Source organism: Bufo gargarizans, chromosome 3 (assembly GCF_014858855.1).
Source record: "Bufo gargarizans isolate SCDJY-AF-19 chromosome 3, ASM1485885v1, whole genome shotgun sequence".
NCBI classification, from domain to species: Eukaryota; Metazoa; Chordata; class Amphibia; order Anura; family Bufonidae; genus Bufo; species Bufo gargarizans.
This window is the reverse complement of record NC_058082.1, coordinates 410,721,218-410,741,581: the sequence shown is the minus strand read 5'-3', so window position 1 is coordinate 410,741,581 and position 20,364 is coordinate 410,721,218. Positions and strand designations below refer to the sequence as shown.

Genomic DNA, 20,364 nt, shown 5'->3' with positions numbered 1-20,364 from the left:
GATCACCCAGAGGTGGAACTCTTACAATATGTCGATGATTTACTCCTCTGTGCTGACTCACACCCCGTCTGCCTGAACTCATCTGCCTCACTTCTTGCCTACCTGGCGGATGCTGGGTGCAGAGTCTCACGTTCTAAATTACAGTTGTGTCTTCCAAAAGTTGTTTTCCTAGGTCACTGTATCTCACAAGGCAGTAAGCATCTTACGGATGCCAGAAAGATAGCAGTCTCAGACATCCCACTGCCAGATACCCCTCACCAACTGCAAACCTTTCTGGGACTAATTTCATACTGTAGACCATGGATCCCTGATGCATCCGTTCTGATGCAGCCACTGTTTGATTGCATACCCCGTATTGCTACTGTCCCTTTCCAAATGACTGCAGAAGCCATAAAAGCATTCCAATCTCTCAAACAAATCATTGTCACTGCCCCAGCTCTTGGCATCCCTAACTATCAGCTTCCCTTTCGCCTTTATGTCATGGAACGTCAGGGTCATGCCACTGGAGTTCTCACCCAGAGCCATGGGGGTCGTAGTAGACCTCTAGGCTACTTCTCAAAACGTCTAGACCCTGTAGCCAGAGCCACCCCTTCCTGTGTCAGGGCCGTTCATGCTGCTAGTTCTCTCCTGAACGCTACCGCTGACATCGTCCTGGGACACCCACTCACCATCATGGCTCCCCATGACATCTCAGCTATCCTGCAACAAACACAACCTAAACACCTCACTGCACAACGCCACCTCAGGCTCCAGTGTAGTCTGCTTCTGCCAGATAATGTCACCATCCAGAGATGCCACATCCTCAATCCTGCTGCACTCCTTCCTCTCCCAAGGGGGGAGTATACTGCAGATGGAGATTCTGAAGATTTTATTGATCTACGTGCTGAAGAAGATCTTCAGGAAGAAGAACTATGGGCCTTAACCGACTCTCTTTACAAAGAACAAGAACATGATTGCATTACAATGATGGAAGCTGAAGTAGGAACTCCACCATCAATACAGGATACTCCTTTGCAAAACCCACACTGGACACTCTTTGTAGACGGTTCAAGGTATGCCGATGACAAAGGGAAATTCCATACAGGCATGGCAGTTACTAGTGAGTATGAAGTACTGTGTGCAAGGCAATTGCGCCCAGACCAGTCAGCACAAGAGGCTGAACTCATAGCCCTTACTGAGGCCTGCCTCATAGCAAAAGACTCCACTGCTAACATCTACACAGACTCCAGATATGCTTTTGGAGTAGTTCATGATTTCGGAATAATATGGAAGGCCAGAGATTACATTACAGCAGCAGGAACCCCAATTAAACATGCTTTAGCAGTGGAGGCTTTGATGACTGCAGTACTCCTGCCCACCAAAGTAGCAGTAATCAAAGTAAAGGCACATACCCGTGCTGACACACCAGAAGCCAAAGGAAATGCATTGGCTGACCAAGCAGCCAAACAGGCAGCAATGGAAGAGGAAAGAGCACAGCCAGATAAAATCATGTTAGCACAACCGGATGTCAAGCAACAAGAAGTATCATGGGATCTACTGAAACAGATGCAGAAGCAAGCCACCCGCTCAGAAAAGGAAACCTGGCTAAAGGAGTCAGCCCTGGAAGAAGAATCCGGACTTTGGACACAAGGGAAGAAAGTGTGCTTGCCTAGAGCACTCTATCCTGTAATAGCCTCTGTGGCCCATGGGCCCACTCATCAATCTAAGACAATAATGAAAGAACTCATCGATAAAATATGGGTAGCCCCAGGAATCACTCCTGTACTAGTGAAATATGTCCAGTCATGTTTAATCTGTGCCCAATGCAATCCAGGTAGGACTGAGCCCACGCCAAAAAAATGTCTCCCAAAAGCCTTATACCCCTTCCAGAGGATCCAGATTGATCATATCCAGATGCCAATGTGCCAAGGGTTTCAATACGTGTTAGTAGTGGTAGACATGTTCTCTGGGTGGCCAGAAGCCTACCCCGTCAGGAATCAGACAGCAACAACTACTGCTAAAAAATTGATACAGGAAACTGTCTGTAGGTACGGGGTACCTGAGGTCATTGAGAGTGATCAGGGCCCAGCATTCACTGCTAACCTAACCCAAGAAGTCTGGAAGATGGTAGGGTCACACCTGGCATTCCACACCCCTTACAGACCCCAAAGTAGCGGCAAAGTCGAGAGACTGAATGGGGTATTAAAGTCAAAAATGCTGAAAATGACTAGGGAGACAGGGCTCAATTGGGTTCAGTGTTTACCAATAGCACTCTTTGCAGTCAGACACACTCCCAAACCTCCCCATAAGCTGACTCCACATGAGATATTGTTTGGGTCGGGACCACGGATGGGGCTGTACTTCCCTCAACAGTTGCAAATGCATTATGAATCTGTTGCAAAGTATGTGATAGCTTTGAGCAAACAGTTGTCTAACATCCATGTACAAGTCTTTTCTTCCATTCCAGATCCTGACTCCCTAGAAGGCAGCCACACTCTGAAACCAGGAGAGTGGGTAGTGGTCAAGAAACACGTCAGAAGTACCCTAGAACCACGCTTCGAGGGGCCTTACCAAGTACTACTGACCACTCCAACTTCTGTAAAGCTCGAAGGGAGATCCACCTGGATCCACGCCTCTCACTGCAAAAGGATAAGGAACCCGCCAGATTCAGAAATAACACAATGATTTTCTTTTATCTGCTAGCACTGGTGACACTCACCAGTGCATACATTCCTCCCCCGGCAGAAATGGATGATGACGGGTGGGACAATAAGTTTGTCAAACATCATCAAGTGTTGTATAAAAGCCTGAAGGAAGGTGATTCTGACACCACCACCTCTTCACTAAAAGATTGTTGGATATGTACACATGGCCCAGTAAATGCTAGAGCTATGCCTTATTTAGCTGTGCCCCTAACCTTCCAAGAGATAAAAGATTTGGCAGGATCAGCTGTTTTCCTTTCTAGCATAAATGAGGTTAATACCAAAAATGGCAACAGAAAAGCTTCCCTAATAGTAGCAGCATGGGATGGGTCCCCATGGCTAATGATAAACAGAACAGGACCCTCAGCTCAGAATAGCAATATGCCCTGGAATGACTATATGTGGAGCAATGTATCCTGCTTCCCAAATTGGACCCACTGTTACTGCCTACAGGTACAAACCCATGGTATGGTTTTCAGTTCCCATAACAGATCAGGCTGTAATGATTCCAACCCAGACAGTCCAGTACAGTGCATTGGTATATATGCTGAAGCAAGTGGTGATCTGGCCTGCGCCCGGCGCAGTGTAAGGGACTTGACAATAGGGATAACTAGTAAAACCACAGAGGGTCAAGAAAAGGGTCAAAAACTAGCAGAAGGTATCATATTAGCCCACTTAATCACTCGTTTGTTCAATAGTACAGTGGTTTCGGTCCCAAAAAATATATACCTAGTATGTGGACACAGGGCATATAAATGGCTCCCTTCGGATTTCAAAGGTTTATGTACAATTGCTAGGCTCACACCAGCCACTTTTACACTGCCTCATGGAAAATTAAATGTCAATACTATCCCCAAACACACCTTATATAAAAGAGCCATATCAGTTGGATGCCCACTTTCCCTGCTACTTTTTGCTATAGCTATGGAGCCGTTAGCTAATATGATTAGGCAAGATGAAGAAATAGTAGGGTTCAGGTTTGGTGAACATGAGGAAAAGATTGCTTTATATGCAGATGACATTATGTTGTTTGTGGGTTCACATAGATCACTCATGAAGATTTTTCAGGTATTTGACCAATATGGCAAACACGCGGGGTTAAATATAAATTGGTCTAAATCGGCCTGCGTCCCGATTGATCCTTTGAACAATTTTATACCAGGACCATTGAAAATTAAGAGAATTGAGGAACCCGTTAAATATCTGGGCATTCAAATAACTCCAAAACCCAATGGATATGTTAAACTGAATGTGATCCCTAAGATACAATAGATTAGAAAAAAAAAATAGGGGTATGGAAAAGTCTCGATGGCAGGTCGTATATCTTTGGTAAAAATGTGCCTATTACCTTCCCTGAACTATATTCTATGGAACTCACCAGTAATAATCCCCCAAAAAATATTTAAAATATTAGCCAGTCTCCTAATGGACTTGATATGGCGAGGGAAAAAAACAAGGATAAATGTTACTGAAATGATAATGTTATGAAATCAAAAGACTGTTATAATTATTTGCATCATGGAAAAGAAAACAATAAATAAATATTTATAAAAAAATTAAAAATAAATGGTGTAAAGTAGAACTGGCTTAGTTGTCCATAGCAACCAACCAGATTCCACCTTTTGCTTTCCAAACGAGCTGTCAAAAATGAAAGATGGAATCTGATTGGTTTCTATGGGCATCTAAGCCAGTTCTACTTTACACCAGTTTGAAAAATGACCCCCCCTCCCCGAGCCTGCAGAAGGAGAAACTGCTAAGCATTGTAAATATAATTGGTCAGAAAGAGTGTTATTACTCACGTACACAATACAGATTATTCTGAAAAAGAGCTTGAAAGTGTAGGCAGGTATCCTCTGATTTATGGAACACAGCAGTGATTTATAGAATGCAGCAAATAGTTAATAAAATGATAAGACACTGTAATAATAAGGTGCATGTAATGTTACAGATTCTACCTATGCATTTTGGAGGGTTAGAACTCCATGTTCCCTTTTCTGTGCAGGACGCAAAGGTTTCACCATATAAGACAGATTTGGGGTTGTTGCATCGATATTGAATAGTATCCAAGAAAGTATATTCATCCTTTTCTGGGAAAAATATCCCATTGAGAATTGGAGCTGGACGGGGGCAAATCACAGCTGAAAAGAGAAAAACATATAGCTGGTGAATGACAAGTTATCTAAATTGGGTTTTAATACAACGATAGTTTTTTTAAAAAATACTTTTGGTGTTTTTTTGTTTTTTTTCTTTATTTGACCATAGTTCACGTGCCAGTTTTGCAGTTTATACAGGCACAGGATGAGGAGAATTTTCACATAATCATGCCGCTAGCCATACAGTTCACATAGCTCATTCAGCTAGCAGCTCCCCCTAATAGGCCTCCTGCACACGACCATATGGCTTTTTCAGTGTTTTGCAGTCTGTTTTTTACAGATCCGTTGTTCCGCTTTTCGTTTCCGTTGTGTTTCTGTTTCCTCTCCGTTTTTCCGTTCCATTTTTCCGTATGGCATGTACAGTATGCAGTAATTGCATAGAAGAAATTGGCCTGTGCATAAAATTTTCAATGGATGGTTCCACAAAAACGGAACAGATACGGAAGACATACAGAGTACATTCTGTATGTGTTCAGTTTTTTTTGCAGACCCATTGACTTGAATGGAGCCACGGAACGTGATTTGCGGGCAATAATAGGACGTGTTCTATCTTTCAACAGAACGGAAAAAGGGAAATACGGAAACGGAATGCATACGGAGTACATTCCTTTTTTTTGCGGAACCATTGAAATGAATGGTTCCGTATATGGAAGTTATACGGAACGAAAAAACAGCACATAAACGGGAAAAAAAAACGTTTGTGTGCAGGAGGCCTAAATACGCATTCTCAGTTTGACCAAGTGTGCATGTGTCCTCAATGAGGAGCGGAAAGTTGACCACCTGTGGTGACAGATTATCTATCCTGAAAACAAAAGGATGGGACATGTTCAAATTCTATATGCTGATCCCTCTTCTGCCAAAATCTCAGGAAGGTGTCTAATACATTGCATATAGTCGGCCGGCCCAGCCGGAATCCATGGATTCCTCCCACATTAATGCGTATATGCCAGCCGTACACATGGGATGACTGGTAGCTGAAGGCTTGTTCTCTTTCAGTCTCATACACAGTTTTGTCAATGGGAGAGGGGAAAAAGCCACTGCCAGAGACTTCTAAGAACAAATCACTGGGCACTGTAAGTCCACTATATGAGTCAGGAGGCCACATACACATTAGATGTTTGGTTAAATCCGATGAAATTGTCAACCCTTAACTTTACACTTAAAAGGGTTTTCCGCTATTTTTTTTTACTGATGTCCTATTGGATAGGTCATCTTCTGGATAGGTCATCAGTATTTGATCGTGGGGGGTGAGACACCTGGGACCTCCATGCTCAGCTGTTTGAGAAGGCACTCCTGTGAGCACCGTGGCCTCCGATGAACATGACGTCACTGGCCAAGAAAAAGCAGAGAGAACGTTTATGGCAGCCCAATGGTCCATAGACACAATGGGTAGGAGACAGTGGCGTAACTACCAGGGAAGCAGGGGAAGCGGCTGCTTCGGGGCCCGGGCTGACAAGGGGCCCAGGAGCAGTGTCTCACACACACTTACTGTGTGTAAATAACTTTACATTTTCAGGCCGGCTCCACCCCCGAAAACAACCCCTCCAAATCCCCTCCCCTTTACATTTGGTGAGGTCACATAGGGGCCGGGCCCGGGGCCAGGCCCGCCCACCCCTCCCATCCATCCTACACCCCCATTCATTAACACAGGGTCCGCTTCGGCGGGCGACTCCATGCATGATTATCTGCTGTGCTGCCTCTTCTGCCTGCATAGCGTGACACCTGCCAGAGAACAGGTCGGCAGCACGCTATGCAAAATAATTTCTTCAGGCAGCACAGTGGCAGCCCTCCCCCAAATGAAGTCCTCCTCAAGGGGCGGGGAGGCTGGGAGAAGCAGCGCATCATGGCAGAGAGGCGAGCGAAGGGAGGCACAACAAGCATGCTGCACAGCACTTTTCAGGTATGTGCCTGGGCCCCTCTCCCCCCTTGCCTGCTGCTGCGCACGAGTGCACAGTGGTTCTGGGGCCTCTCTGGGCATGAGGAAAGAGGAGGGCAGGGCAGAGTCAAAGTAGTTAACCCTTTCCTCCTCTCCCAGTCTGTCAAGTTCACAGACTTGGAGAGGAGAAGAGGTAAGGCCAGGTACAGCAGCAGGCAAAGTTCTAAGTGTAAAGCCATGGCAGGCTGCAGCATGTAGCTGCCACAGGCTGCCATCCCAGTCCCACCAGCCTCCTATATAATAAAATGCCTTCATCTGCTTCTGTTATAATACAGGAGGCTGGCAGATGCTGGGATCACCACCTGGCAGCTGCATGCTGAAGCCTTCAGCATGTAGCTGCCAGGTAGCCAGATCACAACCTCTGCCCACACTTCCTCTGCCAGCCAACTGTACTATAGCATGCGGTACGTGGCAGCCTCCCCTCTCTGCTTGCTGTTGCGCCATCTACTAGTGCTTATTATGGCACTCTTTTAAGTTACATATACACAAATGTGATGTCAGGATGGTTCTGGGCTGGCATCAGGTGCATGCATATGTGTGTCATAATAAGCACTAGTATATGGCAGAGCAGCGGAGGCAGAGAGAGGAGGCTGCCACGTACCGCATACTATAGTACAGGAGGCTGGCAGAGGAAGGAGTGGGCAGAGGTTGGGATGAAAGAAAGTTCCAATCACCCCCTTTCACAGTGTTTTAAATATAGGTAAATAAACATTAAAAAAAGCATTGCCATGTCCAAAAATGTCTTCACTATTAAAAAATATTAATAATTTTAATTCAAAAAGGGTACCAATAAAAACTACAATTCATCCACTTGAAAAAAAGCTTCAGCTCTTTAGGCAGAAATCAAAAAAAAAAGTTTTAGCTGTCAAAAAATGGTGATACAAAGACAAATAGGTTTTTTCAAAGGTTTTATTTTAAGTAAGGGTCCATTCACACGTCCGTTGTTCTGGGTCCGCATCCGTTCCACAATTTTGCGGGACACAGGTGCAAACCCATTAATTTCAAATAAGATGGAACATGTCCTATTCTTGTCTGCAATTGCGGACAAGAATAGGCATTTCTATCATAGGGAACTATCAAAATGCGAAACGCACACGGCTGGTATCCGTGTTTTCCGGATCCGCATTTTGTGGACCGCAAAACACTTGCGGACGTCTGAATGGACCCTAAGGGAGGGGGGCCCTGTAAAAAATTTGCTGTGGGGCCCAGTCAGTTCTAGTTACGCCCCTGGTAGGAGAGGACCCCCATTGACTGCTATGGGAGAGTTTTCTAGGCAGGCTCTGTGACCATGCTGAGGTCAGGAGGGAACTGTAGGTGTTATGGTTTTTGTTTAAATATAGATATTGACATGCAAAATTAAAAATAACATCACCAAAAATTCTTTAAAAACTTGTTTTACATAAAAATGTGCTTTAAACAATAGTTTATTTTCTGATGACACATTTCCTTTAACACTTGCTGTATCTAATGTGTATTGCCGACCTTAGACGGGGGATTTAAAGAGGTTGTTTCATCTGGGACTTTGCATATCACTTGATATACCATCAAAGTCAGATAGCTGCAGGTCCCACCTCTGAGACCCGCACCAATCTCTAAAATGGGCCCCTTAAAGTTCATGAGAGGACACCATGCATGTGCGGCGTGCTTTCCATTAATTTCTATAGGAGTACCGCAAATAGCTGAGCGAGCACGGCCACCGCTCCATTTACCTCTATGGGAGTGCCAGAAATAGTCGAGCCAGTGCTTGTCTATATTCAGCAGTCCCATAGAAATAAATGGACGGCACTGCTGCTCATCGCTCATTTTGGGGGAAAGACGTGCGGGTCCCATGGGTGAGTTAAACTCTTTGGTCTCATGCACACAAACCTTTTTTACGTTCCGTATACAGACCGTATTTTGATTCCGTATACGGTACCATTCATTTCAATGGGTCCGCAAAAGATGCAGACAGCACTATGTGTGCTGTCCGCATCCGTTGCTCTGTTCCGTGGGCCTGCAAAAATGATGAGTCCTGTCCTATTCTTGTCCGTTTTGCGCCCTAGACTAGGCATTTCTATAATGGGCCTCCTGTTTCATTCCCAAATTGCAGAAGGCACATGAGCGGCATCCGTTTTTTGCGGATCCGCAATTTGCGGACCGCAAAAAGCGGCACTGTCGTATGCATGAGCCATTTTAATGACCACTCTGTTATACTGCTGGAGGTCAGGCTAAGGCCTCTTTCACACGACCGTTTTTTTCCCCCTGTTTGTGGACCGTTTTTTGCGTTCCGTATACGGTCCGTATACGGAACCATTCATTTCAATGGTTCCGGGGAAAAAAAGGAATGTACTCCGTATGCATTCCGTTTCCGTATTTACGTTTTTCCATTCCGTTCAAAGATAGAACATGTCCTATTATTGCCCACAAATTACGTTCCGTGATTCCATTTAAGACAATGGGTCCGCAAAAAAAAAAAACGGAACACATACGGAATGTACTCTATACATTCCGTATACCCACAGATAAGGCTCTGTATGCAGTAGCCCAGCCACTCTCTGCTCTGTGCTGGAGCGGCTGCACCCTATCCCTGAGATTTCTTTGTCAACTGAGTCCCATTCCTATGCAGACAATACAAGTAAGTGGTCAGATCCAATATGGCTGCCCCAGGAAAGTTAAAAAAAAAAATCTACGGTAATTAATAGCTGAAATATTAAAGAAGGAACAAATATATTTGTTGTCTAGATAATTATGTCATTAATAAAACTAAATCCATGACACAATCTAGCTCTTGGCAATCTCGGAAAAAACCATTGAAAGTGAACTTGTTTGTAAAAAAAAAAAAAAGATTTTATATTTAATTATATAGGAAGTCATGTCTTAAATGTGCTGTCTGAAGATGAAGTTACACAGTGTGGGCGGGATGACGTGAGGGAGCGCGTCTCGATCCTCCCCAGTGCTGGTCTCTCCCCTCCAGGCTAATGCTGACCAGCTAAAGCCAAACAGCTGATGCCAAGACTCGTGCTCTGAGACGCTGAATCTTACCTGGTCTGGCCGCTGATCTCTTCTCCTGTTGCTGCCGTGTGCTGCTGCTGCTTCTCTCGTCCTGCTCTGGGTGTTCTGTCCCTCGGCCGTGCTTCCTTGCCTCCTCGCCTGCCCCGCTCCTCTGCCTGCTGTCTGCCGTTCGGCGCTTCTTGTCTGTCGTCCTCGCTGTGGCTGCTCTGCTTGGGCCCTTGACTGGCTCTGATTGATGGGCTCTGCTGGTGCTGCCCTGCCTGCCGTCTTCCTCTCCCTGTGGCCGAACTGCCTTGCTCGCCTGGTTTCACCCTGCTGCTTTCTGCGGATGCTGGACTGTCACTCTGCCGGATATCTTGCTGCCGTTATACCTTATATCGCCGTCGCCCCTCTCCTCCGTTAGCCACAGCGTGCACTGGGACTAAGGCTCTGGACATCACACTCTGGTCACGTGAGAAATAAGTATTCCATTTTATTCAGTCTACACTTGCAGTACTGCTGATTTCTATGCTATTGGTGAAGAGAGAGGTTAGTAGTGTACATGGCAGCAAAGAGGGTGTAGTTTATTGCCGAAACTTTGCGTTACGCAAAAAAAAAAAAAAAAAAGGCAGCCGGCGTGAAAAGAATCAAAAGAAATATAAAGGAGAGTACAAAGTAAAAGAAAAGACAGAGGCGAGGATATAGGGGAGGCAGGGGGGGGGGAAGAAAAGAAAAAAAAAAAAAACAACCAGGGGAAAAAGCTGTGGCAAATCAAAGGAGGAAGGAAGGAGAGGGAAAAAAAAAAAAAAAGGGGAAATCTTGGGAGAATGGCCCCAAAACGACGCTCAGTTGATTCCTCTGCAATTAAGCCTGGGGCAAAGACCCCAGAGAACAAAATCGACAAGTTTTTGAAGTCGCCCTTTCTAAATGATAAAAATCCTGCTAAAACCAAACTCCCTGCTAAGACGAAAAAATCCGCTAAAACCTCCCAAAACGATGAACTCTCCCAGGATGGTCTAGAGGACGCGGATCAGGAGGTAGGCGAGGAAAGCCTCTCTGCACAAATGCAAACCGAATACGACCCAGCTGTCTTGGACAGAATCCTAAGTGCTGTGGAAAATAATGGCACTTTAGTGCAAGGAATGTCCACTCAATTGGGGTCAGTGCAGAGCGATATCTCATTAATAAGAGAAGATCTAGTAAAGATTCGGGATCGAGTCCATAGCATGGAAAAATCCGTTGACTCTCTGCAAACTGACATGGGCATATTAAAATCTAAAACTTTGCTTCTTGCTTCAGAAAATCAAGCACTTCAAAACAAGATAGAGGACTTAGAAAATAGATCAAGGCGCAACAACGTTCATATAATCGGTTTCCCAGAAGGAGTTGAAGGCCGTCATCTAGAGGAACAACTTAAAGATGTGCTTATGAATAGCTTTGGCAGCGATAACTTTTCCTCTATGTTTCAAATAGAAAGAGCCCACCGAATTCCGGGAGGGAAACCCATCCCAGGGAGACCCCCGCGTGCAGTCTTAATTAAATTATTACTGTCCGCGGATAGAGATAGTATCTTGAGGAGAGCAAGAGAATGTACACCTATTGAATATCAGGGTACAAAACTGCTCTTCTTTCCTGATTTTGCGCGGCAGACTCAGGAAAGAAGAAGAAATTTTATAGAGATAAAGAAACGCTTGGCGGCTAAGGAGGTTAAATACTCCTTACAATACCCAGCGAAATTAAGAGTAATTCATAACGGGTCTTCCCTTTTTTTTGAGTCACCACAACAGGCATCAGACTGGATGGATCAAATGGGCATCTGAAATTGTGCTTCACTATGATTGGAGGGACAGGAGGGGGGGCCAGGCTGGGGGAGAACGGCCGGAGGTTAGAGGTTCGCTGACTAGCTCGGGCGGATCAAGAGTGGGGGGGGGGGGGGACCCACCTTGCAGGAATGGTCTTTTTTTTTTTTTTTTTTCCCTTTTGTGAGAGATGTCCACTAGAATTGTAGCTTGGAACGTCAGAGGACTTGGGGAAAGAGTTAAAAGGCAAGCGATTATGGACGCATTAAAAAGATATCTTCCAGCAATTATCTGTATAGTAGAAACTCACCTAACTAGGGAAACCTTGTCCCGCCTGACAACGGGATGGCAGTCCCAATCGTATCATTCTACCTTTAGTGGCTCCTCCAGGGGTATTTCGGTTCTTATTCATAACTCCATAGACTTCACCCTTATAAAATCTCATATAGATGCCCAGGGCAGATTTATTTTCTTGCATGGCAAGCTTAATGGTGATAGTTATTGTGAAGGACTTTGATGCAATTGCCTATATGCTTCAGTTTAATTCTCTCCCTGCTATTTTAAGGTCTATATTATTTGGTTCCAAATGTCAAGAATGAATGTATTCGTGTACCGAACAGGGAGGTTGAAATTATGTTTGTATGTGGGATGGAAAGTACTTTTCTGAAAAGTGTTAAAAGTTGTAAATGTTCTGGCCAGCAGACAATTGAGCTGTGTGTATTCTGAAAGTGTTAAAAGTTGTAAATGTTCTGGCCAGCAGACAATTGAGCTGTGTGTATTGTTAAAACTCAATTATCTAGCCTGGCCCAGAGGAGGAGTTTTATGCTGCATAAATTGTGAGTTCTGTATGCCAGTAAAGTCAGTCTCGTGTTTCCAACATTAAGTTTTGACTCATGTGTGGATTACTCGGCGATTCCAGGGATATTCCTACTCGTGGAATATTGGGTGATTTTCTTTCATGGGAAGAAGGGAATGCCTGACGGGGATATTTTCTACTACCGTCACAACTGGTTGGCAGCAGCGGGATTTTCCCTTATACTTTCCTTTACACCAGGATTCCAAGCAGACACTGGGAACAGTGAATGGAAGGCTGGTACACCCTGCTTAAAAGAAACACACTGAAAGAACTACTGGAAGTCCGTGGAAGGATTGCTAGCAACAAAACCAAGCAGGTCATTATAGCAGAATTAATGGAGCTAGACCAGGACAACTTGGTTGCAGCAACGCCAGCAGTACAAGAGATGGGGACACCAGTGATTCAGGAGGAGGAATCACAAGCCAACAAGGCAATGAGAGAGAAGCTAGCATGGTTCGGTCCGAACCCAACGGCGGATGTGGTGCTGAAAGTGATGAACCTGTTAGCGGAGGAGGCTAAACAAATAAGAGACGCAGAGCTACAGTTAAAACTGGCAGCAGTCCAACAAGCAGCCGCACATTCTCCAAACAGTGAGTACAGTACAGCAGACACAAGGAAGATTCAGTTTAGCGCTTTTAAAGCTTTTGATGAAAAAGACTGTGAAATTGATAATTACCTGGCAGATTTTGAGCGACAATGTAACCTGCACCGAATAGATAGAGGAGAGTGGGTCGCAATATTGTCAGGCAAACTGTCAGGCAAAGCTTCTGATGCTTTCCGGACCGTGCCAGAGCAGGAGATCCATAGCTACGCAGTAAGTCCTACCGACAAAAATTCAGGGACTCACGCAAAACCATGAAAGACTCTTACGTGGAATGGGCATGCCAGTTATCCCTGTCGGCCTCTAACTGGGTCAACAGCAGCCAGGCCACCACCGCAGAGGACATTTTGCAACTAATGCTCCTGGAACAATTTTACGATCACATCCAGACGGATGTCAAAGACTGGGTGAGAGATCGCCGGCCCATGACTCTACCAGAGGCCGCTAAGTTGGCGGATGAATATGCGGATACTCGCAAGACGAACCCGGTCACACCACAGGTACAACCTCCACGACCAACGGTGCCCTCATACCCACCCGCCGCTAGATACCAACCTCCTAACAGACCGGTGACATCTAGCCCTCGCTATCCACGCCAGGAGGACAATGAACAACGCTGCTTCCGGTGCAAACAGCTGGGTCACTACAAGCAGAATTGCCCCATGGACAACAACACCAGGTCAAATTGGTTTCGACCTGGGTACCGCCCCCCAGCAGCAGCCCATTGTGTAGACTCGGCTTGGGATCCCCAGGAACTGGGTCAGGAAGAACCATTGGGCACCCTTTACGAAGCCCTCATGGTACAATCTGTTATTACGGACAACAGGAAACACCATTGTCAGCTGGTCATGGTTAATGGAAAAACCGCCCGGGGATTGAGAGACAGTGGGGCAACCATCACGTTGGTACAAAGACACCTTATTAAGGCATCAGAGAAACCGGGGAACTCAATTGCTGTGAGAGTGGCAGGGGGGGCAGTATACCGTATCCCTACTGCACAGGTACACCTAGACTGGGGGGCGGGAGCTGGCAATGTTCATGTGGGCGTCATGAAAGACTTACCTTGGGCAACGATATTGGCCCCCTGACTTCGGCGTTCGCCTCTACCCCCGCTCAGGAGGCCCACGCAGTAACCACCAGAGCACAAAGTCGCGCTGCCGAGAGCCATCCACTTCCTACTGAGACCCAGGTAAGCCAACCCAACCTACCCTTGACTGTAGAACCCCTACCCTGTGACACCCCAGAGGACTTTGGGCGGGAGGTGACCGGAGACCCTTCCCTCAGAAAGTATCGAGAGAAAGCCAGGAGGGGCCAAGGGGGATTAGAGAAGGAGCAATTTATCTGGGAGAACGGCCGCTTGTACAGGCTCACTGAGACCCGGGGTAATGCACCATGGCCTAAGCAAAAACGCCAGCTGGTAGTTCCCGGAAATACCGGCAGGAGTTATTGAGGATTGGGCACGACGTACCCTTGGCAGGCCATTTGGGAATACGCAAGACAGGGTATCGGGTAACCCAGAACTTCTTCTGGCCTGGGGTATCCGACGACGTCAGGGCGTATTGTCAAACGTGCGAGGTATGCCAACGTATAGGTAAAAAGGGAGACCACCCAAAGGCTAAACTAGTTTCCATGCCCATTATTGAAGAACCGTTCACAAGGGTAGCCGTGGACATTATAGGGCCCCTGGCCCAACCTAGCCGTTCCGGCAAGCGGTATATACTCACCATAGTAGACTACGCCACCCGTTACCCCGAAGCGGTAGCTCTCTCTAACATACAGGCTGAGACCGTAGCAGAGGCCCTAGTTAAAGTATTTTCCCGAGTAGGCTTTCCCAAGGAGGTTCTGTCCGACCAAGGAACCCAATTCACAGCCGAGGTAACCCAGCAGATATGGAAAACCTGTGGAGTTAAATCCCTGACTAGCTCCCCATACCATCCCCAGACTAACGGCCTGTGCGAGCGCTTCAACGGAACGCTAAAGCAAATGTTGAAGTCGTTCACGGGGGCATACAAGGATTGGGAGCGATTCCTGCCACACCTTCTCTTTGCCTACCGAGAGGTGCCGCAGGAATCGACCGGATTCTCACCCTTCGAACTTCTCTATGGGAGGCGGGTGAGGGGGCCCTTAGATCTCATCAAGGATCACTGGGAGGGGCAGACAGAGATTGAGGGGACCCCGGTTGTACCTTATGTCCTGGAGCTGAGGGACCGCATGGAGGAATTAGCCCAGGCAGTGCGAGAGAACCTCCGGCGGCCCAGCAGCGCCAGAAGGTATGGTATGACCGACGGGCTAGGCACCGGAGATTTCAGATAGGCCAAAAGGTCATGGTATTAAGACCGGTCCAAACAGACAAGCTCCAGGCCGCCTGGCAGGGCCCCTATAAAGTTATAGGACAGATATGCGACACGACCTACACGATAGCCAGCTGCGAGGATGAAGATGTGAAACGAACCTTTCACATCAACATGCTCAAGGCCTATCAGGAACGGGCAGAGGAGGTAGCCGCTATCTGTGCACCAGCAGGAGAAGACACAGAGACCCTACCCCTTCCCGACCTATTGGGCAGTAACGAAGGGATGACCCAGATAAAGAAAGTCCAGCTAGGTGAATAGCTGGAGCCGCAAGAGCGGGCTCAAGCTGTCCGCTTACTAGAAACAAAACAGGCCACATTCTCTCAGGAGCCTGGATACACACTCCTAGCCATACACAAGGTAGAGACTCCAGGACAGGCACCCCTGAGACAGCCCCCTTACCGTATCCCCGAAGCAGTCCGGGAAGGGATGCGGAAGGAAATAGATGAGATGCTTCGGCTAGGCGTAATCGAGCCCTCAGAAAGTCCTTGGGCCTCGCCGGTAGTGTTAGTGCCAAAGAAGGATGGGACAACCCGCTTCTGTGTAGATTACCGGCGCCTCAACGACAAGACAGTTACGGACGCCTATCCGATGCCACGGATGGACGAGCTGCTTGACCGTATCTCTGCAGGGAAGTATCTGACCACAATAGACCTATGCAAGGGATATTGGCAGATTCCCCTAGCAGAAGATGCCATACCCAAGTCGGCCTTCATCACCCCATTCGGCCTATACCAATTCCGGGTTATGCCGTTCGGGATGAAGAACGCCCCGGCCACCTTCCAACGGATGGTGGATCAGTTACTTGGGGGTCTCCAGAGCTTTGCATGCGCTTACCTGGATGACATCGCCATCCACAGCGATACCTGGGAAGCGCACCTAGAGCACATAGGGGTAGTATTAGATAGGATCAGGGGGGCCGGGCTGACCCTGAAACCCGACAAATGTCACTTGGGTATGGCGGAGGTACAATATTTGGGCCACCGAGTAGGATGTGGTAAGCAACGGCCGGAGCCGGCTAAGATCGAGGCCGTTGCCAATTGGCCCACTCCCCACACCAAGACACAAGTCATGGCTTTCTTAGGCACAGCCGGCTATTACAGACGCTTTGTACCCGACTATAGCGCCCTGGCCAAACCCCTGACCGACTTGACCAAAAAGAAGCTACCCCGACAAGTCCTGTGGTCCCCGGAATGCGAGGTGGCTTTCCAAGCACTAAAGACTGCTCTGGTTAATGCTCCGGTGTTGGTTACCCCAGATCCTAACAAAAGATTTATTGTCCACACGGACGCTTCAATGTTTGGACTGGGGGCAGTACTAAGCCAGATCGGGGAGGATGGAGGTGAGCACCCGGTGGCATACCTGAGTCGGAAGCTGTTGCCAAGGGAGGTCAGCTATGCCACCATTGAAAAAGAGTGTTTGGCCTTGGTGTGGGCACTCAAAAAGCTTACACCTTACCTTTATGGCCGGGCGTTCACTCTCATCACCGATCACAACCCCTTGGTGTGGCTTAACCGGGTTTTGAGGGGACAACACCCGTTTGCTACGTTGGAGCTTGGCCTTACAGCCCTATGACTTTACGATTCATTATCGCCCAGGCAAGCAAAACGGGAATGCCGATGGATTGTCACGCCAAACGGATTTAACCTCGGACTAAAAGCTCTGAACCCGTCAACCCTACTGGACCAGGAAAGGTCCAACCGAGTTGCCGGAGCAGGGAGAAAAAGGGGGGGCCATTGTGAAGGACTTTGATGCAATTGCCTATATGCTTCAGTTTAATTCTCTCCCTGCTATTTTAAGGTCTATATTATTTGGTTCCAAATGTCAAGAATGAATGTATTCGTGTACCGAACAGGGAGGTTGAAATTATGTTTGTATGTGGGATGGAAAGTACTTTTCTGAAAGGTGTTTAAAGTTGTAAATGTTCTGGCCAGCAGACAATTGAGCTGTGTGTATTCTGAAAGTGTTAAAAGTTGTAAATGTTCTGGCCAGCAGACAATTGAGCTGTGTGTATTCTGAAAGTGTTAAAAGTTGTAAATGTTCTGGCCAGCAGACAATTGAGCTGTGTGTATCGTTAAAACTCAATTATCTAGCCTGGCCCAGAGGAGGAGTTTTATGCTGCATAAATTGTGAGTTCTGTATGCCAGTAAAGTCAGTCTCGTGTTTCCAACATTAAGTTTTGACTCATGTGTGGATTACTCGGCGATTCCAGGGATATTCCTACTCGTGGAATATTGGGTGATTTTCTTTCATGGGAAGAAGGGAATGCCTGACGGGGATATTTTCTACTACCGTCACAGTTATATCCTAGCCTTTTTCTATATACCTCCGCCATTTTCAATGTACCCACAGCTTCAGTTAATGCTCTTTTCTGAAAAGAGACCAGAATGCCGCTTAATCCTGATAGGGGATTTTAATGCGGTCATTGATCCTAATAAAGACAGATTTTCACTTGATGTGGAAAAGGGGAGGTATCCTTGTAACTCCCCGCTGCCTCAATTCTGCTCTGAGGTGGGAGTGGTGGATATATGGGAACATCTTGGTGGAGGAAAGAGAGTATACTCCTGTGTCAGTAGGGGGGGCAGAGCAATGTCTAGGATCGATCTAGCATTTACTAATGAGAGCAATCTGAGTAATATCTGTAAGATGCGATACGGAGTAAGAACAGTTTCGGACCATTCACCCCTACTGGTTGAGGTTCGCAGCGGGAAGAATAAGGATACTAGGGGGCTAGGATTTAAGCTAAATCCATATTGGCTCACTATTCTGGACAATCTGCAGACGATTAAACTACTGATATCCTCCTTTTGGGAGGTTAACCTTCCCTCTGCTAATATCAACATAGTATGGGATGCCTTGAAAGCATATTTGAGGGGGGTCTTTATAAGTGAGATTGCCGCAGTAAAGAGAACATTTAGGAAGAAAGAGGAGGAACTGGGTAAGATCGCTGCACTCACAGCTGAGCGATACGCTAGCCATCCCACTGAGCACAATAGGCAAGAGATGCAGACGGCTAGTTGCTCCTTGGAGAAATATGTAACAGAGAAAGCAAATCACAGGGTACTCTTCAAGGGGCTCAATTATTTCATCGATTCTGGACATCCGGGCAAGCTTCTAGCTAGAATAATTTCGCAACAAGATAAGAAAAAACAATCTATCATCTCAATTCGTAATGTAGAGGGCGAAACCATAACAGACCCAGAGGGAATTGGGAATATTTTTCTACAATATTTTGCTCAGATATATAGATCTTCCCCTGGACTGTCGTCTGAACTGGTGATGCGGTTCCTGGAGAAAATTCCACTTTCTACGTTAAATTAAACTCAAAAAGAATATCTGGAGGAGGAGCTCTCTCTTGCTGAGTTGCAGGAGGCCCTTGGGTCCGTCTCGGGGAACTCATCGCCAGGAACAGACGGCCTTCCATATGAGGTCTATCGCAAGCATAGTGAGGTGATCCTCCCCCAGCTGCTGGAGGTTTTTTCCCAAGCAGCACAGGGAGGGAGATTACCACACTCTATGATGGAGGCCCTTATTGTTCTAATTCTAAAAAAGGATAAAGATCCAGCCGAATTGAGCTCCTATAGACCAATCTCCCTATTAAACACAGACGCTAAGTTACTATCAAAAGTCCTTGCTAGGAGGCTCTCGCGGGTTATTCCTACTATTATTCATCCGGATCAAAACGGCTTTATGCCAAACAGGGGCACCCATCACAATTTGCATAGGCTATTTATGAATATTCAATCCCCGGGGCGCGGCGCCCGCTCCATCCTGTCGTTGGATGCTACTAAAGCCTTCGACAGGGTGGAGTGGATTTTTCTTTGGGAGGTAATGAAAAAAATGGGCTTCGGCCCAAAATTTATGGCAATGGTCCAGCTACTCTATAACTCCCCAGTCGCCAGGATTAAGATCAATGATTTGATGACAGAGAGCTTTATTCTGGGAAGAGGCACCCGCCAAGGCTGTCCCCTTTCTCCCCTTTTATTTAATATTTATATCGAACCCTTAGCGGCCATGATACGACATGATCCGGAGGTGGCCGGTTTTGGCATAATGGGGAAGCATGACCGTGTGTCCCTCTACGCAGATGACATTCTGGTTTTTATTCATCAAACAAATACCACCCTCCATCGCATAATGGATCTGGTCGGTCACTTTTCCGACATATCCGGACTTGAGATCAATTGGGAGAAGACCGTACTTCTCCCGATAGACGAGCTGCGAGGCGAATTAAATAATCAGATAACGATCTCTGATTCAATAAAGTACCTGGGGATAATAATTTCCGCCAAACCTCAGGAATATCTACAGCTTAACCTGTTCCCCTTGCTGATGAAGTTGAGAGCAAAAATTAAGATATGGCAGAAAATTCTGCAAGCAAGAGCAGATAGAATTTCATTAATAAAAATGGTAGTGCTGCCCCAGGTTCTTTATGTCCTGCGCAACTCGCCTATATGGATTACAGACAAGCATTTCAGATTGATAGAGCGGATGCTTAATGACTTACTATGGGGGAGGAAGCGTGTGAGACTGAAGGCACTTTATTTCTCCATGCCTTATAGGCGGGGAGGTCTTAATCTCCCATATTTTAGGGGTTATTTTGTGGCCTCCCAACTCTGCCTTTTTAGTGACTGGGAAAATAGTCCTTTCTGCAGTAAAGTGGTGAAGGAGGCAGGTTTTTCTGATTTCTTCACTGTACTGGAATCCGATTACCTATTAAATATACTGAGCGGGTACACACTTTTCTGCAGAATGGCTATAAAGACCTGGTCGGTTATAAGGGCTTGGTGCGCAGTTAAGGCATCGCTTATCTGCACCCCATTATGGCACAATCCGAAACTTCTTAATCTAAACGATTTAAGTTGCAGTCAGTACTGGAGGACTAAAAATGTGCAGTACTTACATCAAGTAGTCAGCGGTGGACAAATTCTGCCCCTTATGGAACTAAGGGCAAAATTAGGTGAGGTGGCCTGGTTCGCATATTTTCAATTGAGGTCAGCACTTTTTAGCACTTTGA

General features: G+C 46.5%; 1 protein-coding gene across 2 annotated transcripts in view; it reads right to left on the bottom strand.

Moving 5' to 3' along the window:
- The window catches only part of LOC122933390 (C4b-binding protein alpha chain-like), a 106,684-nt gene that overhangs the window by 62,252 nt on the left and 24,068 nt on the right, over nt 1-20,364 (bottom strand). The window contains exon 6 of one of the 2 annotated variants that reach the window (XM_044288357.1): nt 4,637-4,819. The exons of the other annotated variant lie outside the window; for it this stretch is intronic. Coding sequence (XP_044144292.1) covers nt 4,637-4,819 — 183 coding nt within the window. The remainder of the gene's footprint in view (nt 1-4,636; nt 4,820-20,364) is intronic. 2 annotated transcript variants of the gene reach the window in all.